At 38.7% G+C, this 25,735-nt stretch overlaps 2 protein-coding genes across 2 annotated transcripts in view; one reads left to right on the forward strand and one right to left on the reverse strand.

The window, feature by feature from the left end:
* Nucleotides 1-4,451: 4,451 nt before the first annotated feature.
* KATNA1 (katanin p60 (ATPase containing) subunit A 1) lies at nt 4,452-16,778 on the forward strand. Its single transcript, XM_009865969.1, has 10 exons — nt 4,452-4,622; nt 5,345-5,502; nt 7,707-7,890; nt 9,468-9,589; nt 10,952-11,057; nt 11,403-11,561; nt 12,658-12,784; nt 14,317-14,451; nt 14,727-14,853; nt 16,442-16,778. The coding sequence occupies exons 1-10, from the start codon at nt 4,452-4,454 to the stop codon at nt 16,638-16,640; spliced, it is 1,488 nt and encodes a 495-aa protein (XP_009864271.1). The 3' UTR covers nt 16,641-16,778.
* Nucleotides 16,779-19,699: 2,921 nt separating this feature from the next.
* The window catches only part of GINM1 (glycoprotein integral membrane 1), a gene marked incomplete at its 5' end in the record, with an annotated part of 11,439 nt that continues 5,403 nt past the window's right edge, over nt 19,700-25,735 (reverse strand). Inside the window, 5 exons of the mRNA XM_009865970.1 lie at nt 19,700-19,752; nt 21,138-21,238; nt 23,063-23,226; nt 24,698-24,828; nt 25,583-25,730. Of these exons, the coding sequence (XP_009864272.1) occupies nt 19,700-19,752; nt 21,138-21,238; nt 23,063-23,226; nt 24,698-24,828; nt 25,583-25,730 (597 nt within the window). The remainder of the gene's footprint in view (nt 19,753-21,137; nt 21,239-23,062; nt 23,227-24,697; nt 24,829-25,582; nt 25,731-25,735) is intronic.

Below are 25,735 nucleotides of genomic sequence, written 5' to 3' on the forward strand. Positions count from 1 at the left end.
TTTTTTTCCTTCTTCTTCTTAATGAAGTAAGCGTTTTGCAGCTATGCCTGCCTTCTCTTCAAGAAGAGAGACATTGAGACATTTGCTAGGTTAACATTGACCATCTAAAAGAATGCCAGCCCCCATGAAATGGGGAGTGAGTAATATGATTTTCGTAAGTATTTTTAAAGACTTTTTCTTTAGTCTTTAAGTATAATTTATTAGGGTTTTTGCATTAACAGCTAGGTATGCTTATGTTCGTGGTTACTGATGTTTTTTCCTTTGCGGCCGTTAGTGTTAAATACAATAAGTAGATGAGAACAAGTTTGTTTAGTGTCCAATAAGTTTGGCAACTAAAACTTTCCCAAGTAATAAACACAATCGCTGTTGATACCAAATATTGCAAGGAGTGGATGTTTTGAATAAGAGTATTAAAGCTGGAAGGAGGCTCAGCGGCTATGCTGGCCAGCATGTCATCAGTAAAAACTGATTTCTGAAAGCAATTTTTTTTTTTTTTCCTGGCTTGCCAAGAGAACTTTCCAAATTTTGCATAGTTACTTTGATGTCAGAGCTTGTATAGCAGGCTGAAATAATGGAAACCTATATACTCTGCCAAAATTCAGGCTCTGGCTTAGTCCAAATGTTAAGGTTGGAGTGAAGGGCTCTTTGGAAGTATTTTCCTTGTATGGCTTGTGCTGTTCTCTGAGTCAGCAGTGTAGCTGATGTATCCCCCTTAGTAACTAATAGACCCCAACTTTTATCTTCCATCCTGACATCTGCATGTCAGTCTCTTGTTTTGTTTTTTAAAGCTGGGAAGTTACTTCCTTGTGAAACGTGACTGATGCTGTGTTCAGTTACAGCTTCTCGAATTCTAATGTATGAATGCGAGCAGAAATTACTTATAGTAGTTCTGTGTGATAATTCCCTAAAGTAATTGTGGAAAGCATGGTATACCTCAGTGTTTTCTTGATGATGGTCAGGCTGTTATCTTTAAAATAAAATATAAAAATAAGTTGCAAAGCCTCATTCTCAAAAGCTTGTAGGTATCTTGAACCTTTGTTAGGTTTCAGCTCTCACTACTCTGGGCTATTCTAAACTCAAGAAATACTTTACGTCCTTAGAGTAAATGATGAAATATATTCTGTTACTGCAGGTGGGTTAATTTGATGGATTCCTGTTGTATTAATTTCAGGGAACTGTATATACTGACAGCAAATGTGAAGAGTGAGCATTCTTACTGTGAAGTGTGTGTATGTACAGAGTCTAGAATCAAACTTGGAAGATGAAGTGCTCAGGTTATTTTCTTTATATCCCGTTCGCTGTAAACTTTACGAGCTCATTACTATTTCAGTTGCTGTTGGAATATAGATAACTTCACTGGGCATGATTCATCGAAAGGTCATAGGTGATAAGTGCAGCCTTGCTGCTTTGACATCCTGTTGCGTGACAGTACTAGGTATTTTAAAAATTTTAAAAGTTACCAAGTGGTGCAGGATTAGTTTTGTGGGGTTTTAATTCCTTCAGATCTGGTTTAACTCTGGATTTGTGTGTGCTCATGCCTCACCCACATGTCTTGCACCCTATTCTGAGTCTAAGCTTACCGTGGTCTACTATATCTTCCTGGTGCAAACTTTAATCTGATTACAGGTTAGTATTCTAACTCCTTTTTTATTTCTTCCCCCCCACGTCTTAGAACTGCTTCAGCATCTCCAGTTACAGGTGCAGTAAGCCTATAGACTCACACTAGCGTATCAGCTCCAACACTGCCGGTGTTCAAGTGGCAGCAGCAGTGGCGGGTCCAGGCAGAAGCAGAGCCAGCAGCTTTTTCTGCCCCACTTGTACACAAGAGCCTTGTATTTGGAAGACACTTCAAACTCTTCCGCTCTTATGACTCAACATGAGGCAGCAAATTAAATTGGTTTTCTAGTTTAAACTAAATTCTCTTGCATTTTCAGTACCACAGATGAAACAGATTCCTGGATTTTCATGGAAATTGTGGCATTGTGACTTTTGGTTATGCTGGAAGCATTATAAACTTAAGTGAGCACCTTCTTTTTCTGGTTTTTTTTTCTTGGTTTTTTTTCTTTTTTTTTCTTCCCATATAAGATGTTATCTCATTCTTCTTATGTGTCTGTTTCTCCTTTATGTCCTTCCTTTCTCTGTCTTCTCTCACCTGAAAATCACATTTACACTTGTTATGTGCAGTACTGTTATTCTGGTCCCAAGCTTTCATATCTTTCTGACCTAGCTTCTTCAGTTGTTTTTTTATTCTTAGTATTTTCACATTTCCAGAGTAAAGCTGCTCTTAGAAGCTTGCTTTTTTTTTTTTATTTCGCCCCTGAGTGTTTAAACAGAATTGATGTTCTCCTTGGATTGCTCTACAGCATTCACTGTAAAAAAAGTTATCTATGACTTCTCTCGGTGTTTGAAAGTCTAGTTTGGCTTCAGTAACTTGCTATTACTTGATTTTAAAAATGTTTATTAGCATCTTGCTCAACTTGTGATTTCGGTAGTGTTAGTCATCGGTTTGAATTCTCAGGACAGGCAAACAGGTGTATCTGGTAGGATGAGCAGGAGTGGAAAAGCTTGCTCCTAAATGTAGTAGGGAAAACTTTGGTAATATCTGTGTGATGAACCATGCAGCAGCTGACAAGTATCTAAAGGCTCGTTTATCCTGAGGTTAAAAACCAACAAAACTCCCAAGCCAAACTGAGTCTCCGAAGCCTCCTTAGCCAGGGATGTGGTAGTCCTTATAGTTGCTGGTCACATTGCTTATATCAGCTTGTAGACATTATGACCAGCTCAGCGAGTCTCTGGCCAGAGGGAGATTTATATACTGCAGGTTCTTACGATAGCAAGTTTCCAAACTCAGCCTCGTGGGTCCCTTCTGCGTGGATGGGTGTGGGCTGTCAGAGGCCCGTCTCCCGCTGCCAGACTTTTGTTTTTTGGGCTGAAACTTTTCGCAGAAGCTATCTGTTTCAAGAGAAGTGGAGAGAGGAAGCAAAAAAGGATGTTGGCTCTAGAATGAATCAGCTGTGTGTCCGTGCATAAAGCTACATGGGAGGGGGATAGAAAAAGGAGTGGAAGTCTTAAAATGTTGGATTGGTACTTAGCAGCCCCTCTTTACGATGGGGAGCTAACATTTTAGGAATGGATTGTCTGGTGTTTGCAAAATATGGCTTCTGAAACCTCTGATAATGCATCCGAGTTTGACCCTGACCTGGTCTTGAAGTGTGTTCAGTCTTAAGTCTCTTTATTGCGCATGTGAGTTTGGTACCTCTTACATTCTTTAAATAGTTGATCTGTATCAAGCATGCTTCATCCCAGGGCTTAGCTGCAATTGCTGGTCTGCAATCGCTTCGTGCTGGTGCTGGGTACAGGTACTGACTCCTTTGCAGGTGTGTTTGTTTTGTTTATTTGACTGTTTTCTATGCTTCAGAAGAGAGTGAGGAAATTCTTGGTGTGCAAGAGACAGAAGTGGACACAGTGCAGGTATCTTAGAGAAGGAGGGGATGGGATGGATTCGAACATAGGATGACTGCTCTATGGACAGTGGCAACTAAAGAATAAGTTACTGCTTCTACTTACTACTCTGTTTGTATAAACAATAATTCTGTGCTGTTCTAATCTAAAAGCATGGGTTCTGCTAGTGCTACAAAGTGGAAGTGATGACAGTCCATAATATCAGGCTCAAAGAACCACAAAACAAAAAAACTCTAATGGGGAAAGTGGCGTGGTTTGAATGATACGTTAAATAAAGTGGGTAGTTACACAATGGATGTTTAGTTTTGGCCTTTCCTTGCCTCTCAGTGGTAACTCAGAAGCCTTAACATTTTTTTAAGAGTTTCTTTGTAAGTGTAAAAATGACGGTGGTAGGAAGGTGCGAGCTGCGCCTAGAAGGTGGATGTTTGTTCAGAGAATCATTCAATAAAACTGAAGAGTTGTAAAATTAAACAAATGAGAAAATAAAAAGTAATATCAGACTGTTAAACTTACATGCATGGAATGTTAAAGAAAAAAATATTAAAAAGCACCAAAGCTTAATGCATCTGGAAGAAGGGCTTTGGTTAATTTTTCAGTAGTTTTTTTTAAACCACAGACCATTATAGTATGGATGATGTTGTAGTGCTAACAGTAAAATACCAATTTATCTTACAGTAGAATAAAGAGGGAAGGAGGGTATGTAATTGTGGCTTGCAACGGTGCATTAAAATCAGCATATCTTTTTATATGCTTTTCAACAGTCTTCATTGTGTTAAACAATTCTTTGAAGAATTTAATTTCTAGTAATAGAGAAACAGCATGGGTAACATTCATTATAGGACCTTTTTCTAAACAGTATATTTTCACCTTCCATGTTTTTATATGCCAAATGAGGTCATGAGCATTTGAAAACAGTTGCAAAAATTTGTTCCGGTCCTGGGATTTATTTATTTTTTCCTTAATGTTTCCTATGGATTTTTTTCAGCTTCATGTTGAACATGAGCCTTGTTATGATCAGTGAGAATGTAAAGCTGGCCCGTGAATATGCCTTACTGGGAAATTACGACTCTGCGATGGTCTACTATCAGGGAGTTCTTGACCAAATGAATAAGTACCTCTACTCTGTCAGAGATACGTATCTGCAACAGAAATGGCAACAGGTAAATAGTGCTTTTCTGGAGCATCTTGAGAAAAAAAAGCATTAAAGTAGCAAAAATTGCCTATTTTCTGGTAGACAAAAGTATAAAAATACTTGTACTGTTTTCTAATAAACTGTAGTGCTGTTATAAATAGGCTTTTTTGTTATTATATAGACTTATTTAAGTCTTTTTTGTGACTTCTTGCTCTCGCAGTGACAAAACAGGCAATGGAATACAGCCCCGGGGAGCCAGTGTACTGTCTGGCTTCTCAAGCTTCTGACTGATGAGTACCCCTGTTTATGCTGAAGTTTTTTAGGCTGATATCATTTTGTATAGTCTTATTTCTCTCTCAGTGTTTTAGCAGATCCTTGATAGAAACTGAGTTGCAGCTGCCATGTTAATTTATCCTTAACACAAACCATCATTTTTTTCATTGGCATTCAATCTATTAGGTTGCACTCTTGTCTGTCATGCTTGTTTAACATGTAAAATTTGTCAGAAAATCCCTTTGGTGTTAAATCCAAAATCTATTTATTTGTTCTTTAAATGTGCTGAGGAAAGCAGAAAAACCTTCTTAATATCTGATGTGTATTATTCTTGTCTACTGAAGTAGAATCGAGTAGCTTGTGAAACCTTGTGGAATCCATCCAGGCATTACGTGGGCTTGAACAGAGGACTGTTGCAAGCTTACTTGCAATGTCCTTAATCTACTCTTTTTTCTTTCTTTTTTTTTTTTTTATCAGGTTTGGCAGGAGATAAGTGTGGAAGCTAGGCATGTGAAAGATATAATGAAAACACTAGAGAGTTTTAAACTAGACAGTACTCCATTGAAAGCTTCACAACAAGAATTACCGGCTCACGATGCAGAAGTCTGGTCTTTGCCAGTACCTGCTGACCGTAGGTAAGAGGAAGCCTAAAGAACTAAATTAATGTTTATCTGGACAAAATGTGCTTTGATTTCAGCCTGTTCCTGTTTAATTTTTGTTCTAGAACTCAGATGTGTAACACACCAAAAATTTGCCAGTGTTTGTGTCAAAGGAGATGCCGTTTTGAGGCAGCCTACTTCAGAATGTTCTGACGCTTTTATTTTATATAGACTTGACTAATGTCAAGCTGCTTTTTTTTGCTTTTTTTTCTTCCCTTGACTTAAGATAAACCTGTCATTCTGTGGAAGCCTCTATTGCTGAATTGATCTTCTGATTAACTTTAAAATGATTCTCCATGTAGCTGATTTGAAAAGGATGAAGATGTATTATCAGAGTCACAGTAAAATTTGGAAGGGTCCAAACTCAGCGCCTTCTGTGTAGCAGGGTCCTTCTCTGATCCCCTTCATGAACTCATCAGTTAGGCTAGCAGAGGCTTAAGGGAAAAGGTGGGAACAAGCAGCTGCAGGCAAGCCTGCTCATTTCTGAAGTGGTCTGGAATTATACTGGGTTAGTGTCTGTGAAACCGAGGCCTTGTGGTGTGGTTTGACAGTGTAGCTGCTGCTGAAAGGATAATGTGAGGTTTTTTCACTTTTTTCTTGGTGTTGGTTAGGTGGTTCAGGATGCTGAGCTGGTAAAAATGGCATTGTTTTGTGGGGCTGGTGTTTGTTTGTTTAGGCTGCATTTTATTTCCCCCCACTACCAAAAAAATCCCACCAGATACAAGCCCATCACAGCGTGCAAAGCAGTCATGGAACTGTGCATTTTGACAGAAAATGACTATTAGATCAGCTTAGCTGTACTGTCTTGCTGTTCTTTGAGGCTTTGAGCTTACCAGCTGTTTCTTGAAGATGGATAACTTCAATCTTTACTGTACATTTTTACTTTTTTAAAAAAAAAATTATTTATTTTCAAGAAATAGGTCTTGTGTTGAACACATTGTTTCTGTTTATCTCATTTAATAACTTTGGAATAATGCTAACCAATTTCATTCAAACCTTCTGGAAGAATAGAGTCTAGGAGATAGAACCTTCCTAATGTTTTGAAGCTTTCCAGAGAAGACATCCATAAACTCATATTTCTCAAAAGGGAAAGATGTGAGAGAAATGGTTTTGTTCCATTTATCTGGCCAGCTGGTGAATTATTGAGCTGTAGTAATGTGAAAAAGCCATAACCACTGTCCATTCCAATACTGAGATAGCAGACCTCAAATCGAGGTGGAAATTAGATCTATATTCACATTGTTCCTTTATTTTGAGCTTTGAGGTGGAATTCAGAAGTGGCTAGGTGTTCATAAATAAAAGTATGGGTTAGTAGATACTCCATTTGGAGAGTGAAAAGACTTTGATGGCTACACTATTATCGTAAGTATATTAATGTTGCCTAATAAGCGTTTTTACCTTGAAGAGATGTGCACACTTCTGGCAAACTTGCTACTATGAATCAGTGAAAGACAACTTTATGAAGGTGCTAAGTGTTGCTATATCTTGAATGATATGTCAAAGCACATTTTCTAGATCAATTAAATGCTTTCAAAGTCGGAGTTTACCATTTTCTGTTTTCTGGCAATATCCATGACCTTAAGCTTGACTGATGGCTTATTAATGGTGGAATTTTGGTAAGGCTCATGGAGGAAGTCTATCTGTGAGAATAACGGATTTGTACGGTGGAAAAAAAAGAATTAAAAAAAAAAAATCCATAATACCAATCACAATACTGGTTTAATCGTATGTGCTTCTAAAAGTGGTCTAGTGTTAAAAAGCTGAAGGTTTCACATATGTATTTTCTTTCCCAAGAAGTGAAAATAAGAGGAAGTGAAAATAAAACTGTCCTACCCAAGAAGCCTTTACATTTCTTCAGGAAGGAGAGTGATGACAATTGTGATAAGAAGAAAATATCCTGGGATGGTGTTTTTGTTTATACTTGCCTAAGCTCCATAATACTCAGATTAATTTTATTTATTAAATATACAAAACAAGGAGCTTCTTTTAAGCAGATGAACCCTGAGCTTTTAGCAGAGGGACAATTTTTAGTGACCGTCTAAAAATGTCTCTTTTTTTCTGACGTGCAGATTTTTATCTTGAGCAAAATGTCTTTTCAGTTTGTAACCACTTGATTTGGTTATGTAGTGCTCACCAGTGAGTTTACACTCAGGCTTTTTACATATGTTACAACTAATTAGACCTTCGCCAGGACCCAGAAAACGTCAGTCTGCTCAGTGCAGTGATTGCAGAGGTCACAATAATCGTCTAAGTGCAGCTGTCAGAGGCCCTCACCGTCCGTCCTCTCGAAATCCCAATGATAAAGGGAAGGCAGTCCGCAGCCGGGAGAAAAAGGATCAGCAAAATAAAGGAAAAGAGGAAAAGGTGAGCTTACAAATAACCTCATGAAGCTGAGAAACTCAGTCTTGTTTTCTTAATATTGAGTGTATTATAAAATGAGATGCCTATAAAGTGGTTCTTCAGTTGAAGTCAGCATGCTGATTTGAGTCTCACCTTGTAAGGAATCTTAGCTTTATGGACAGTCTTGGTTATGGATTACTTAAAAAATAAACAACCCTTATCGGGAGGAAATGATCTGGTAAATGTGGGCTTGTTCAGTGCAACTTGGAGATAGTTGTTTAAAATTGCATCGCTGAATTACTGAATCTGAGCCTGATGGAACTCATTCACACGGGTTGTTCTTGTGGGTTCTTTAATTGCTTTTATATATTTTAAACTGAGATTGACCTACTTGTTTCCAAGTATTTTGATATTTATCTTAAAGAAAGATTTTTGTTGAGATCTGATAGTAACTCCAGACTCTCATCAGTTTAAAACAAACAAAAACCCAACATACTTTCTATGAGAGAGAATGATCTGTGGTCTGTTTTTGTGATCAAGAGTGCTTTCATTTTTGCTTGTGCTCTGGACTTCGTAAATTTCACTGATAGTAAGAGCAAGACGTTACGCTAAAGACACTAAATTCATAGTTTTCCCAAGTGCATAAATCAGTTATCCATGTCATAGTTTCTAGGCTTCAGTAATCTTATGTTGTGGCAAGGTGTCATGGCCTGTGGAAATAGTATAAGCTACAAGGGTGGAATTGTTTATCTATATTAGCTACTAGCTTTATTAGGAGCTAAATTACATTGTCTCTGAGTGATAATCCTCATTCACTAAGGATATACACACACAGAGACAGGATAGGTCTTTTTTCTTTTTTACAGTTGTTCTGTCATCACCAGTGCTTGCTGTTAAGTGTGTAAAAAAACGGGGTATGTCTAGTGCATTTTATTCCCTTTCAGTTGCATGGTCTCTGCTGTTTGAGCCCTTTCAACAACTATGTAGCTTCTTTGCTTCTGCTCTACTGCAGAGCTGCTTCTCCGCTCTTCTCATCCACGCTTTTGTATCAGTTAATTAGCTCAATTTTACTTCTGCAGTTGTCCTGCAGATCACCTTTGCTCATCCTACGTATGGAAGCCCTGCTTCATGTTTTTTATGTTTGTCCCCCATATATATATATATATATATATGGCAGATTTATGACACTTACAGGATTTGAGATATTCTAGTTCAGTGTGACACTTTCTGATCTAGTCTCACACACAATTTCCTCTCCCCAGCTACTGCCTCAGATCAGTTTTGGATTTCTCTGGGAGAAGAGGTGAATGCTGTTATACTGCGATAGGTGTATGCAGTTTTAGTTACCTGCTAAAGCAGAGAAACTGCATCACTACAATATGTTGTCTTTGGGGAGAAGGAAATGGGACCAGGGCAGTACAGAAGTCTGGGGGCACCACACAGATCCTGCAGTGCAGCAGCAATATGGATGCTTCATCATTTTCATGCTGGTTTATGTTGCCGCCTTCTAGAAGTATGATGCTCTTGTAGACTTGTTATAAAAATCCATTAGTAGCATAACCATTGTTACATATTTGCGTTGTTTTATCCTTTATATGTAGAACAAATCCACATCTGAGATTTCAGAGTCTGAACCAAAGAAATTTGATAGTACCGGATATGACAAAGATTTAGTAGAAGCTTTGGAAAGAGATATAATTTCTCAGAATCCCAACATTCGATGGTAAGTTTGAATACTGCTGCTAGTCTTTGAGTTGCTTCTTTTTCCTCTTATGAATTACGTATTTTAGCATATGCTTACATATAAAAAACACCTACTGGTTTTCTGTACTCATTAAATAGGCAACTAAACTTCTTGTGTAGTTGAATAGTTTTAGAACTTTCATCCCCACTTATAGATTGGCACAATGGTTTGGGTTGGAAGGGACCTTTAAAGATCAGCTAGTCTGACCCCCTGCCATGGGCAGGGCCATCTTTCATTAGATGAAGATCCTCAAAGCCCTGTCTCACGTGACCATGCAAAGCTTTGCAACTTTTCTAAGAGTCCTGAAATCAGTTTCTGAGACACTCTCTCACAATGTATAAGATTCTAGCATCTGCCAGTGTCTTCATTTAAGAACCTGCTTTGCTACCCAGGGCCATAGCAAGATAGGAAACCAATTAACAAAGAAGCTATGTCAATATAGGAACCTTTTGAAATCTTGCTGGATGCGACGTGGCTGCCAGTATAAAATACAACCTTGTGCCAGTCCCTTTACATAAATGCGTTAAATATTAAACCTTATACAAAGGTTGGTTTGTGTTCCAAATGTTTCCAAGCTTAGATGGTTTTGTGAGGATTAAATGAGCAAAAATCTTCTAGCACATGAAGTAGGCTTTAAAAAAAGCTTCAACAGTCCCATGAACGACTTTGTATGCATGCAAATGTCATGTATTTCAGTTTAATATGTAAGTATATGTTTCAGTTTTTATATTGAATCTTAAATTGCAGTTTAAGATTTGAAACTGATTCTCCATATAGATATGTTTTGAAACCAAAATATTCCTTGGGCACATGCTGATAAACGGAATGCCTTGAGAGTTACCTTCAAGAAAATAAAACTATCCTATAAGGTATCTAAGAATTAATACATCTATAGCTCTGAAAAGAATTCTAAAAATTCTTTTTAATTCAGCTCCATTTGCTAATCTTCAGTAAATTGTTCTCGTGATGATGAAAAATGGTATTGAATTTTTGGGGATAGCCAACCTCTCAGGCAAAAGAAAAAAGCATCATCAATAACTAGCATGTTTAAACAACTTGTCTTAATTTACGTATTTTGACTGTGAATAAGAACAATGACATTCTAGTGAAATAGTTAATGTGTCTCTTTGCTTTTGCATCGAGCTGGTATCTACTAGCTGCATGTCAGCTGTAGTAATTGTAGGCTTTTGCCACTCAAATATAAATAAATCCAACTCATTTTCCTGAATTATGGACAAGATGTTACATAACAATATGTTTAATTACTTACTGTTTCGACCTGTGGACTGATCCTTTTGCAGCTGGTCTGAATCTGTCGAACAACTTCCTCTTTCTTGTCAGGGATGACATTGCTGATTTAGTAGAAGCAAAAAAGCTGCTTAAGGAAGCTGTAGTTTTACCAATGTGGATGCCGGAGTTTTTTAAGGGAATTAGAAGACCGTGGAAGGTATGAAAAAAATCTGATCCAGTGATCGTAAGTAGAATTCTAAAATTGGATCTTGGCAGAACAAGAAATTTCAGGTGTTTTACGGTTTATATAAATTCTTTCCACTTTTTTTAGTAACGACATTTATGGTAAAATAGCACTGACAAAGTAAAGATATCTGCCAGATTACTACATTGTCTTCTGCTATATTGCCGCAAATAACCAATAGTAATTAATTACTTACCTGTGAATAACTCTTCAAGTGAACGCTTACATCTAGTATTTCAATATTGCACTACTAAACAAACCGTGACATTTTCTGTGCTTTGATTTTTATCCTAAAGAGGTTCTTTTGCATTTTAATAGGGTGTGCTGATGGTTGGTCCTCCTGGTACTGGAAAGACCCTCCTGGCAAAAGCTGTAGCCACTGAATGCAAGACTACTTTTTTCAATGTTTCTTCTTCCACACTTACCTCAAAGTACAGAGGAGAGTCTGAGAAACTTGTTCGTCTGCTGTTTGAAATGGTGATTGAAGTTCATAAACGTAAATAGTGAGATAATAAAGTAGAATTATGTCTGGAAATGTGAAATCTTGCCGACGTTTAGAACTCATAGCATACGTAAGAGGCTTTCCAAGCTTCAGACACTTCAGGACCTTCTGATTTGGCCGTACACATTCAACATCTGGTTATTCTTAAATAGCTTTATAAACATTGAAAAATGAGGTCATCTTTATTTTGGGAGTTAGCTTGTTACATTAGAGGTGGCTCATGCTAAGCTGATGAGTGCCATAGAACATATATGAACATAAAACTGGAGATGGAATCTAATTGCTTTCTGGGCGAGAACCCCACTTGGGCTGTGGGTGTTTTGTTTTTGTTTTGGGTGGCTTTTTTGTTTGTGCATAAAACAAGTGGACTTCCAAACTGTAGTTGGCTTCAGAGCACGTAACACTTGAAATTGACTCAGAATATGTAGTCTTTTTTCATGTGTTTTCAGGTTTTCATGTAGTGTTAGTTAGGGTGCCCAGTACTGAAAGAGGCAACAGAGGTGCAGTTACAGTAGTCGGAAAAGTCAGGAAATAAATGATCTTCTACAATATAGTTTGATCATCTCAAATGAGTTGCTATGCCCATCAATCAAAAACATGTATAAACAACAAACAGCATCGCAACTGCTGTAGGACAAGAGCTGGTTTTATCACAGATCCTTGTCTTTGACCTCTCTTGGTTTCATGAAGGTTAGAGTTACTTTGAGGTTGACGCGTCTCTTGAACATGTTTCATATCGTGGTGTCCTGGCTTAAGAATTGAGTTGAAGCTAGAACGAACATTGTTCAAACATTCTGTAATGATTTGCATAGTTCCACATGTTATTTGTAATGTGCAAAGCTGCCTTTAGCATATTAAAAATTTGTTTATAGGCCTTTGCGAAAAACTGTTCTGCACAGCTGCTCTATAGTTGTGTACAGTGGTCAGAGAGAAGGAAGGGTTTAGGTGTTGTGGGATACTTAGGAGCTGATTTGTTGGGGTAAACGTGTCATTACTCAGCTCTGAACATACTGCTATATCTTCTGAGTAGACTACCATTTCAGTTTCTGCTTTATCTTTTACTTTCTTTAGGCTCGATTTTATGCCCCGACAACTATATTTATTGATGAGATAGACTCGATCTGTAGTCGCAGGGGAACATCAGAGGAGCATGAAGCCAGCCGACGTGTGAAGGCAGAACTGCTAGTTCAAATGGATGGTAAATACTCTGATCACTGGGAAGTGCTGGACTGGAGAAAACTTGAGGAAGAATAAAATAAATAAAACTTCATTCTTCAGAGGCAATTTTTTTGAAAGCCTTACATAAAATTGGGGTAAAAAGATACAAGTGCACTATTTGAATTGTCAGTGTGAAAGGAAAAAAAATAACAATCGTTTAGCACCTGAGCAATGACCTTGTATTACTGATTCAGAATAATGAAGATTCAGTGAAAAGCACAAGATTTCAAAACTGCAGAAGAAAAAAAGTATTAGTTGCTCCTCTTGATCTTAACCTAGCATATCACTCCTCCAAAACCAAAAGAACTCACCTGCTCCAACTGAAACTTCAAAGGCAATCATTACACTTAACTTCTTTGGGATCTCTTTTTTTTTCCCCCCCTCATAAAGATATAAATAAAATAAAAAGCAATATTTTATTTAAGTGATTGGGAGAGTTTTTGTTTTTAAAACACTAAGTTTATTACAGCTATTTGATTAATATTTCACAAATCAAAGTTTAAAAGGAAATAACACTGCGTAAAGTTGCTGTAGAGGCATCCTTTTTATACTCTAGTGAGCAGGAAGAAGGAAAGGAGCAACTGAAAAGTTCTAATCTATGGAATAATTTGTGATAGAATTCTGTGAGTCAGAAGATTTGTATATTTATTTCTGTTTCTCTGATGTTGATACCCTTTTATGTTTGACTTTAAATAGCAGTAGAGCTGTAATACTGGTCTCATAACTCAAGTATGTACGTAACCTAATTTTGTTAGTAACAACTATTTGAAGTTCTTTTACTTCAGCATTCATAAATGGTGGTTTATATGCAAATTTTCAGGCAGACTAGATAGAGTGGCTATTCCACGGTCCAATGCTATGGCTATAAGCAAAACCAGCAAATGCAGAGAGTAGCAAGTTTAAGGAAATGAACGTCTTCATATAGCAGCAGTTTCACAGTACTGTAGAGCCTGAGGTATTCTCTCTGCCTCCAACAAGTTGTGATTCAGTCCACCAAATTTAAACTTCAGCAGTTTGTAAGAATGCACCTGTGCATGTGAAACATTTGGCCTGAATTGAGGAGCGAAGACACTTTGTAGGGGGATAGCACCACTTTGGCGTGTCTGCTAGTGAACCCTCTTGGAAAGGGTGTCTCTTTTGGTGTGGTGATGGTTTTGTGTTTTGAGGGGTTGTTTTGGTTTTCCTCACGTGCTGTTACAGGATGTTGATGTGAAAATGCCAATGCTGTAATGTGAAATACAAACAGCAGTTCCAGCCATGATAGACAGGATCTTCCTGATCTGAGCAGTGACCTCTGCCACTGCTTCTAATTAAACTGAGTCTCTGTTTTTGCTTGCAGGATGTCATACAGATAGATGAGAAACAGACCTCTATTGCACTTAGTGATTCTATTGTGCTTGGACTTGCTGAAATGCTATAAAGTAGCTGCTTTAATACCATAGAATTGTGGATATTTTTGCTATGCATGAAATATCACAAAATGTAGGTACATTTTACCTTTCTCCAATGCAGGTGTTGGAGGGGCTACTGAAAATGATGATCCTTCCAAGATGGTCATGGTACTTGCTGCTACTAATTTTCCTTGGGATATTGATGAAGCCTTAAGACGGAGACTAGAAAAAAGAATTTACATTCCTTTACCATCAGGTATGAAGACTTGGGGAGAGTAGTGGTCGAAAAGACTAAAATCTAAACTTTATCAATATTTCTTTAGCTTTGGTCACCTTATTTAACAACGTAATTGATACAAGTAGGCAAATTCCCTTATGAATTCCAGACCAGGTTAAATCTAAACACTGAACATTTACTTATATAGCAAGTACAGTGTCCTTTTTCTCATTCTTCCGTCTTACCCTTCTTCAATTTATTATTTCTCTTCAGAAAGCAAATTGTATAGACTTGGGTTTTTGTTCTTTGATTAGCAAAAGGTAGAGAGGAACTTCTACGAATAAATCTGCGAGAGCTGGAACTGGCTGATGATGTTGATCTTGCAAATATAGCTGAGAAGATGGAGGGTTATTCAGGTGCAGATATTACCAATGTATGCAGGTATGTTAACATTGCATCATTTGTGTTTGCTACTGCTACAAACTCTCAGAAAACCGTTTGTAAAGTAACTAATTTATGTGATGAAAGTTGTTGGATAAAAACAGACTGCAGCTTGTCTTTTATGTATGGCTATAAAGGTGAAATACTACATTAATACTTATATTTATCTGGATTTATTTTGGATATTTTCACATAATGATGAAGAACAGTTGCAACATAGTAATACAAATGAGGTATGATTTGGGTAAAATTCTGTGTTCTTTCACGTACACCCAAGTTGCTTGCATGAGGAATATCTGTCTACAGGATGGTAGACCTGAACTTGCAGAGTTGCAGACATTCCACTGAGGTTCTACTACTTCAGCAGAACATCCACGCGTTGGAGGTGATTGTGTAGAGGCCAGAATGACTAAAGTAAAAATGTGGACTGTGTTTCCTTTGTGGCATATCCCCTTTAGAGATGAGGCTGACTTAAGTTTTCTTCCACCTCCCCCTCTCCTCTGTACCGTTTGCATACAGTCATTTGTGGGACTATTCTATAACATAGATTCCTGAAATAATCAACTAAAAAAAACAACTTTCTAACCCTTCTGCCGTTTTTTTCTTTCAAAAATTGATAAGGGAAGGAAATGACTTGCCTTTTAAGAGACTAGGATCAGTCATCTGGATTACAGCCTTTGCACTGGCACAGTTGCAGCATTGCTGAGCACAGTTGCAAAAACACCAGAATCTTTCGTTTGTGGCAGGCTCCCTGGAGATGACTGAGGTGGCAGCAACCAGAAATCCAGACAAACTGGTGTTTGGATGTGCATGATTTGAAATTAGTAAGAAAGTATTCTTATCAGCCTGTGCATTTACACTTTGTTAATGGTGTCAGGAAAACCAGACATGATTGTTTCATTCATATTGAGATAAAAAGGTATAAGGATGATTTAAAAGTGCTTTTGTATGGTTCAGACTCTCAGTATATAAGCGTAGTATAGTTCAAACTTGCAGACTGTAACAGTCCTTGCTTGCTAGTGACACAAGCAAAATGTTAGAAAAAGTGAACCAAGAAATCTGGTTTGCTCAAATTATTCTCCTACCTTAAAGAATTTAATAGCGAAATCCAAAGTTTGCTAAGCCAGAGTGAAAACTAGTTGGAGATAACAGCTAATTCGAGGTAGATAATGTTGACCTATCTGTCTTTGAACTGGAATTCCTGTTTGGACCAGGAAACATTCAAAATGATCCAGTCACTCCTCCTGTAGGAGCAGTGAAATCATGACTGTGCCTTGTTCCCGTCTATAAACAGCAGCCACATAGTAGACATGCAGGGGCATGAGATAACCCAGTTAGCCTTCACCTCTTTTGCCTAGGCTGTGAACAGTAGCTATTCAAAGATCCAGAAAGGATAAATCCTTGTTTGAAAAATATTGTAGGTTGTACAAGCACTTGGAGCTTTTCCCATAAACATTTACAATTCTGTATTCTGTCTTTTTGAATGCAACAGCTTAACTGGAATGCTGCATTGAGCCTTTCAAACAACTGTACTCACCATCCTGTATTGAGTAATATTTTTTTATTTTTTCCCCCTCACTGTTGACAGAGATGCATCGTTGATGGCTATGAGAAGACGTATTGAAGGCTTGACACCAGAAGAAATAAGAAATCTCTCCCGAGATGAAATGCACATGCCAACAACTATGGAAGACTTTGAAATAGCTTTGAAGAAGGTTTCTAAATCTGTATCTGCTGCGGACATTGAGAAATATGAGAAATGGATAGTTGAATTTGGATCATGCTGAGCCGTCTTATCTTGAAGAAGCCACCTTACGTCTTAAAACAGCTTTAGAAGTAATAAGTAGTGTGTCATCGCACTGCGTGCTCATTTTAACTTTTGTCATTTAAGAGCAACAGATGTCTAAATAAATCTTTTTTTAAAATGCAAATTCTGTCTAGCTCCCTTTGAACTAGCTCAAAAGTTACCCATTTTTCTCAAATGCGAAAGATACTGATGGGATCCACTTTGATCTTCAAGATTTTAAAATTGCTTAATATTAGAACTCTTGCATCAGAGGGTTTACTTTTGAAAAATAGCTGCTAGACCAAAAAAAATCAACAAAAACCCCTAGCTCTGCTAAATAAGGGATGCTGAGAACTAGGAAATGGGATGAACAAGATGCATATGTGTGGTCACTGGTCATGGAGAATTCTACCCTTGAACTGTTTCAAAGCTATTAGTAAAGAGCCTGTGCAGAGGTTGATATTTAGAACAGCAACCCTTGTGCTAACAGTCAAATAGATTCAACTGAAGTTTAAGCAAGGGGTAGGATCATCACTGGTTTATTAAGTAATATTAAAATACATCCAGCCAGTGTAAACTAATTCCATGCAGCCAGCAGTGATGCAGAGCCATGCATGCAAAATCTAAATTCTCTTTTTGCATTACGTGACAAGTGGAATGGAGAAGCTCTTCTCTGAGAATGGTTCCACAGTGACCATTTAGGGTCCTCATTTTAGATTTTGTTCGACAGTGGTCATTGTAGCTAAAACATCTGTCATTTCTGTCCATCTCCTATGACTTTGGAAAGACTTCTCCCTGCTGTCTTGTCTCTGAGCAGCTGGCTGTAGTTCTGCTTACACCTAAACTTTATGCATCTACACCTAAACTTAATCCATCTAGAGTTGTTTCCGTTGGTAGATTCATGCTGTACAAAACTAGCTGTGGAATTCCCGCTCACGTGTCTCCTCAGGTGCTGCAAGGCACATGAGAAGGACAGATTATCATGAAAAGTTGTGGTCAGAATAGAAGGCAAATGTGTCCCAAGTACACAGCTGTGTAAATGCCACCATTGTGAATGTCTTTGTAAATTTAAATGCACCACGAAGTCATGAGTGACAGCTGGATATGCTGAAAAGGGACTTTCAGCAGTGCGGGTGATGAGACACTCTATTAAGACACCGAGGTGCACTTATCGTCAAGAGCTCCTGAATCCCTGGGTAGACCTGCTGTGGTGAACCCTGAGATGAAGAAGTTCAGGTAAGTCTGTAAATCTGTGCATTTATTGACTTCCATCTCCAAAGTGGAAAGCAAATTTAGATCTTTCCTTTGAAAAGGATGGCCATATGTATCAGAGTGAAGAAAAAGATGTGGTGTTTTGAAGAAGTGGATTCTCTTAATACTTGCTTTTTCTGTTTGTATGTTAGGATGAGTGTAGAGCTGTCAGCTGTGGTGCGGGAGATTTCTTCTCATCAATCAATCCAGCACAGCAAACCAAAACACCCTGTCACCTGAGTAAGAAGACAAAGTAGCTAAGCTTTAGTCCTTGAAAGCAGTCCAGTAAGAGGCTGCTTGGACTGAAAGTGTGATGTAGTTTGAACTTCTACAGTAAGCCTCATTTTAGAAGTAGTTTAGTTCTACAGCTCAAGCAGCCCTGTTGACTCTAAATGAATAGAATGTATTGCAGGGTAGAGGAGAGAAAAAAAATTGTAGATGCTGAATTTGTAGCTCAGAAGCTCAATTTGTTTTGGAACACAGAACACCATGATACCAAATCCTCTTTCTGTGGAGTTTCTGTGTGGAGGGAAGGGCCAGCACTGCTTAACTCTGTGCCTGTAAAAGGCAGAGAGACATTTGGAGAGCAAGACAGAACAAGAAGCGCTGCAGCGAGAGCCCCAGTTCATGAGGAGGTAAGAGATGTTGCCTTTCCTAAAAACTTAACTGCCATCCTGCAGAGTGTTTTTTTGGGGGTAGATTGGGGTTTTCTTGTTTCTACTTCCCCTTTCCCTGCCCTTTTCTGTCCCCTGGCCGGTACCTGTATCCTTGTCAGCTCATACCTTCGGAAAATGAGGCCTGCCATCACTGACATACAGGACCCTTGACCTTTCCTAACTGGGTTAGTTGGGGTAAGGAGTTTTTAAACTGCTTTACAAAATGGCTCAAGAGTGGTCCCAGCTCAAAGCAGCACTCCTCTGAAGGGTGTGAGACTTAAGACTCAGGGAAAGCAGGTGCATGCAAAAGCAGAACACTAGTGCTTTAATTTTTTAAGACTTGATTGCTCCACAGTACAGTGACATTGACAATTACTGTGTTTGATATTTGCACTATTTTTTAAATTTAATTTCATTAACCTGACGGTAGTGTTTCTTTCCTTGTGCTTTGGAACTTTGCAGCACTCAATACAGAAGAGGATTACTTAGCTTGTGGAAGTAGGCCAAGTCGTGAAGCAGTACCAGCATTTTTTCAAGCTTAACCACGCACTTACGTTGCAGCTGTTTAAATCCCCTTGTTGCTGTGCAGGTGCTTGGTTTACAGTTTCATAAGTAGGGATGCAAAGAGCACATGTGAACAGCTGTCCAATCTCCATCTGCAGTGCAATCCATACTGTGCTTGTGCAGTAAGGAAGAACTGCCGTGTTTCATGTCCATCGTACTTTTTTTTTTTTTTTCCCCTCAAAGCAGCTAAACTGAAGCCTTATGCGTCACTTCTAATTGAACTATGTTAATGAAGGGGCCAGAGCTGTACTCATGAAGTGGAAAGAACATTAATTTCCACAGAGGAGTTTCTCTGTACGTGTTTGATGACTTGCTCTTGTCTGTGCTTGTCCTAGCAGCTTCCCATCTAGCAGTGACGATGACCCCTCTCGTATTTTCTTAACTCGGACACCTCTGTAGCTCTAGCATTGCTTCTGTCTTATGTGGGTATGGTATCGCTGTGGTAGCTCTCTTGCAGAACATTCTGCTTGGGGGTGTGTCCCTGCCAGCAGGCCCAGAGCAGCATTTCCTGGCTCCATGCCTGCCCGGAGCACTCAGTCCCTACCTTATCGACCTCACTCAGCTCGCTGTCAGACAAACACCGGGGAGCCTACACTGTAATGCCATTGAGCTCGAAGAAGTAAAGTACAAAGCCAGAAGGTGCTAGAACACAAAAAATAAAAAAAAAAAGGGGAGTGAAGAGTAGTTTGAGCTATGTCTCTGTTCTCTCAGGCTGATGTATGGGCACTGTGCTGCTGGGTGGTGTTTTTTGTTTCAATTTTTTGCAAGGTGAATGTTAGAAATGTTTCTTCTACCAGTGCAGTGAGACAGCTCAAGTTGCTCCCGTCACAGACCTGCTGTAAGGATGAGTATCCAAATAATTTAAGAGATCTCATTAAACTTACGATAATCTTTCCTTTAATGGGAGAGGACAGGAGAGAGAGAAGAGTAGAGGAGAGAGGGGAGGAGGGGGTGGGAAATCCTAGCTTTTCTTCCTCACTAGAACAGCTTAGGCTGAACGTGGATCATTCTGATTACTCAAATGATAACTGTGCTCAGTCTAATGCCAGGTGTTAAGGTTCAATTGTTTGGGTTTTTTTCCTATTTATTCTTCTGACAAACAATTTTTGTAAGTAAGAATAATGAAAAGCTAAAAAACAAATAGTACTCTGCCTCTAGTGTATTCAGCAAACTGCCTGTTTATGCAACTGAATTTAGATTCACACATGAACGCAGTCTAATAAACAATTTAAATGTTTATTTGAAAAATGTTAACAGTACAAATCAGCATGGGCAGACTGGGCCTACTTAGCAATAGTAAGCCGGTACTTCTGTAGAATTTTGTAGATTTTTCTTTTGAGACTTCACGTAGTACTGCTGTCACAGATGCAAAAAGCACATTGCTTTACAATTGCCAACAATTTTTTTTATGAGTGGAAGGGGCCATCAAAGTGTAAAGTGCTTGAAATATATATCTGCCTTTTAAATTTTTGTTTTGCATATATAAAATATCAAATTACTTGAGTAACACAAATGTTTGGTAGCGATATTTTCCTTGCAAGGCACACTCAACCCTAAGAGACCTGAAACCAGGTAGGGCAGCTTTGTTTAGGCTTGCAGGCACAGCTGATGTTTGCGATACTCCTCTGTCCTTTTCTGAAGAATGCTACCTGGAGACTTCAGGACACCCTGAATTCCATCATTTTGCTCTTCAGGATAGCTGACCTGGTTTCTCTACGGGGCGTGAAGGCAGCCAGCATCCTTTCCAAGGTGTGGAAAAGTGACTTCACAGAAGTTAAAACCAATGGTAGCCCTCAGGATGGAAAGCCGGTTTATTTTGAAGCTTCTGAAAAGGCTGCATGTTTATGGAGAGGCACAGGGAAGTCAGCTTTGGGCCTCGGCCTGAGTGTCCCTTTACCAGTGAATCAACTGACTTGGTTATCTTAATAGGAAAAAACCAAGGTATTAAATCAAGTGCCAAATTTCAGGTCAACTAAAAATTTGATTTTAAAAAACCGTAACACCAAAGTAAACACAGTATTAAGTACGTGCTTTCTCATCTAAATTATTTTTCTTGTCTGGAAGATCTGAAGGCAAGCTGATGGTAATAACAGGTACAAAGCTGACTTCATCCAGGAGAAGGATGCCTCTGAAAGGTAAGATCACCTGGCATTAGAAACCAATACACAAAGCAATTCCATGTTCTAAAAATTAGATTTATTCTTAAGCTCCCCAAACTTAATTTAAATCAATACATCACGTAAGTATTACCCTCATAATACCTCTCTTATGAAGCTTGTATGAAAACCTAATGGAAAACTGCTTCCAAAACGTCCTAGCTGTGAGGAGAACCCCTCACCAAGTACCTATTTGGGAATTATCAGCAGTTCAGGCTCTATATTTGCAATGTCATGGTAGCCTAGAACTGTTCCTGTCATCAGGAACTACTCTGCAAGGCTCTCGCACTTAATTCTCCAAGACTAAAGCCTCTGGTTTTATCAGTGTCCTGTAGAACTGCATTAAGGACTTGGGATGAGGTCCTGACTCACATCTGCAACTGTGTCATTCACCAAATGAGACCTTCTACTCATTCTTACTGGTTTACAATCACAAATTAAAGCTTTACCACTTCTTACAGGACTGCTTTACAGGTGGCAAGAAAAAAAATTACGGATTAAGTTTTTTGGAGGTTTGTTTTGTTTTTTAAAAGGGAGGATGACCATCCTTACAGTGTTACAATTTCTTAAAATGCTCAGACAAGCCAAGTATAAGCCCCATGTTCTCCATAGAAATTACCGCAGGCTGGTTGCTCTGCTCTCTACTGACCTCTGCCACAGACAGGCCATTTGACATTTTGCTCAACAGTTCATGGGGATTAGCATTTTTTTTCCTAGTGCTACTTAGTTCAAAAGTCTCACATGTGGCAGTATTAAGCGATTTACTGCTGGGAGGGGGTTACAGACTGTTTCTCCACTTTTTCTACTGTAACAAGGTAGTTACAAGCACTACTCCAGCTGGACAGCACCCCTTGTGAAATGTCACAGGGAAGCCAGGTCTCTTTTGTCACTGCAGTTTCCAGCCTTCTTGATTTTCCAACCCTCCACTTTTCTAGCTCTGTCAGAAGGACTACGGCCACTTGTATCCCTGGGTGGATATGTAAGTCAGCTGTACTCCGGGCCACTCAGAAGCACAGCTCGTCAGTCGCATCTGAAGGCAACAGCTGTCCTTGCTGTGGCTGAGGAAGCAGTCTACACTGTCAGTCACTTCTGAAAGAACGTGGTTCCAAAGGTTAGGTCTTCCAGAACTCACTTGGTTTGCTTTAAAATGTACATGCTTGCCCATTCCGGTGCTAAATCTACACTTTTTTTTTTAGCTGCAGTTACTAATTCATCTTTCTGCCCCTTGTTTTGAGAGCTTGCTTCTCTGAAAACTATGAGCGTTGCTGGTAACACACCAGCAGAGTGAATAAACCCATCTGCAGTGAGTCAACTTTATTTATAACCTTTTGGCACCACTGCTAGCACCAACCACGGTGGTTGCCTATAGAGGCAGCTCCTCCTTGGGGTATTTCCATACAAATTTGCAAAGCCAAATTTGAGACCTTTCATATATACTATAATAACTCCAACACAGTAGGCGTATGAAAAGATTTTTGAAGTTGTTGAAATTGTTTAACCCTAGCTTCTACCCTCCTCTCTGAGCTATGTTAATGGTATCTCACAATGTGGTCCTTGGAAGACTTGATAAAAATTTGGCAGTAGGACAGCCAAGCTAAAGACATTTCCAAGGAAAGATTTTCCCATGTCCTCTGAAATGCCAAGTGTCAAAAGGTCACTTGGAATGGAAAGTTACCAGCAGCCTTTTCAGTTAATTGTTCCACCATCTTCCTACAGAACGCACCTACTTCTGGAAAAATTTTTTTAGTTACTCTTTTGTAACCAAAAGAGAAAAAGAAATAACAAAAATTACTTACTTGTTTTCACAGGAAGGGAAAATCACCTTTAGGACTTTGAGAATAAGAGCTGCTCCAACAACTCCAACTACAATGACTTCCATCAAACTAAAGAAGATAGGTAAAGAACGAAACCAGAATTTGCACAACCCTTTTCTCAAGTCTTCCACCCACTGGCACATCACCTACAACCAAAGAGGTAAAAGTAAAAAGACACAAAACAAAGCAAGCACACTTTTTGTAGCTACTTGCAAATCACATTACACAGTGACATTTTTACTTAAATTTATATATGCTTAAACATCCACAAAAGCAGGATGGAATTGACTGTGACTCAGACCTCTTTCTTCTCTGAGGTTTGGAACAGGTGAAAGTTTAGTTCTTTGCTCATCCTAGCAGAGTTCCCTGAAAGGAGAGGCCACTGTGGAAAATAAATGACACTTTTTAAAGAGAGCTGATGCAGGGTGAGCTTTCTGGCTTGGGTGTCAAGAAGCTATGATCCCATGGCAGTGTACAGCAAGGAAAGGGTTACTCACAGCCCAGGAAGAGGGGTGCACCTTCTCCAGGCTATCGTAACTTTCACCCTAATACTTTGACCTTTCTGTCTCAGCATTAAGTGATAAAGTGTTTCTTTTCAGCCTGGGAGGCAGCCATCAAGCCCATCCTTACCTAATCTGGAACTGAAACATCTCAAGCTGTTACTGTGTTTTTACAGGGGGAGACCAGTGGCCCCTGTCCCAGAGGGGTAAGCACTCAAGCCGAGTCAGAAAAAAACCAACCAAACATGTAATTTAAAGCTAAACAACATTTCAAATTGTTATAAATGCTTAGCTTGGTATAATGTAAATATCACAACTTAACTGTCATGAAGTATCTGTGAGGTCAGAACATTGTGGGATTTAGAAACCCAATTGATTCCTACTGGAGTAAAAAAAACCAAACCAACAATTTCTTACTGATAAAGGGTAATTCTAGACATGTTGGAGTTTTTTTAAGTTTCCTAGACTATGTCTGTAAAAGTCGTCTTCTTGTGGTTGGCTGTGGGGAATTTTTAGACTTACATGCAAGTCAGTTAATATCAGATACCTCACAGAATAGAAAATCCAGTCTTTAACAAATATAAGGCAGCAAAACAGTACCCTGAGAGGTCACTACTAGGTTAAGTTGGAATGGCAATTCTCTCTTCCAGAAACAAGTTATTACACGTTATCTTGCTTTTTTCAAATTAAAATAAAGGACCACAGACAAAGGCCTAGGAATGTTATACACCCCACCACCTTTAAAGGGATGTCGTGTTTGGTCTTTACATGAGGAAAAGCCTCCCTCTGAATCCCAACAATGCTGCGTTTGTTTGGTTTGTTCTGTAAATGCCCACGAAGGAGAAAAATGTAATATTTGTATGTGTTTCTGCAGACAATACCAAAAACAGGGAAGGAAGTTTATTCCCTTGAACCGTAATACTGAATAATGATCAGCTCTCTCTACAGCATGTTACAACAACACTTCCTCACAGAAAAGTCACCAAGCTGTGTGCACTTCGTCTTTGGGGAAACAGGGAAAAAGAACAGAAGGAGGGAAGAAAAACCTGCTGCTCCTTTTTAGACCAGTCTTTAAAGGTATATACAAGTAATTCAAACAAAGAAACAACAAAACTACCTTGTAAGAAGACGGAGGTTCTATCCTAAGAGGCGTCTCTGGTAACTTGCCAGGTAATGTTTCTTCATCTACTGTAGTTTCTGCTTGCCGGATGAGGTACTGGCTGGGGGTTTGCAGTGGATCTTGAATATCTGATGAAGAAAAGCTAGATTTAGTGACTCACTATTTGGGAAAACAAAGACATGCTGTATTTCTACATTTATTTTCTCACATATTTACAACAAGAACACAGAAGGCTTGACTTTTTTCTTTCTTTTTTTTTCCTAACTTGAGTAGCTAACTTGGTAAGAAGCAGAAGCAGTGTTACAGTGCAGCCTTCAGCTGTGCCCTTATAGCCATACATTTCAGCTGACGCCTGGTTAAAAAGTGATGAAGTAGATAAAAATATTCATCTTGTAGGAAATCCTTGAGAGTCTTTGGTTAAATGAAACTGAAGTAAGATTAAGGCATCAAATAACTTCTCTTGCTTTTGAGTTATTCAAGTTTAATAACATAAAACCATTCTCTGGTTTGGAAGTGACCCAGACAGATATTTCCTCTCCAGTTTTTTCTTTCATTCTCAGGAAAAAGGACAAGCTTTAGAGAAATTTCCATCATAGCACTGAAAGAGAAATTTATTCCTGTGAGATGTCTGGGTTGCAGACTGGAAAGCATCAAGTGCTTCAAAGGAGAACAGATTTGAAAACAAACAAAAATACCTAGAATGTAGAAGAGTTGAATTCACGTATTTAAAAAAAAAACACTACAAAACTACATAAACCACTTCCTTGTTAATAAAGAAACTGTTTCACTATGTAAAACACAGGAATAATGATATTCTTTCAGCCTTGTAAAGTGATATATTAACTCTGCATAAAAGAATTATGTAACAGCTAAGAGAGATACCTTTTCCTGAGAGGTTGGGAAGTGTAAATAACACATCGTTGACCCTTGGAATGGAGTACAGCATGCTCTCTTTCAAAGGGACAGTGTACTTTGAATGTCTAAGTACTCTCAAGTCCTTTACTAAAATATCTATTTCTGTTACTTCTTCCTGCT

Source organism: Apaloderma vittatum, unplaced genomic scaffold, assembly GCF_000703405.1.
Source record: "Apaloderma vittatum isolate BGI_N311 unplaced genomic scaffold, ASM70340v1 scaffold27613, whole genome shotgun sequence".
Taxonomy (NCBI): Eukaryota; Metazoa; Chordata; class Aves; order Trogoniformes; family Trogonidae; genus Apaloderma; species Apaloderma vittatum.

Coding starts and splice junctions, on each gene's coding strand:
- KATNA1 (XM_009865969.1), top strand. CDS start 4,452: ATGTTGAACATGAGCCTTGTTATGATCAGTGAGAATGTAAAGCTGGCC. Junction 4,623..5,344: donor TGCAACAGAAATGGCAACAG/GTAAATAGTGCT, acceptor TTTTTTTATCAG/GTTTGGCAGGAGATAAGTGT. Junction 14,854..16,441: donor GATATTACCAATGTATGCAG/GTATGTTAACAT, acceptor CACTGTTGACAG/AGATGCATCGTTGATGGCTA.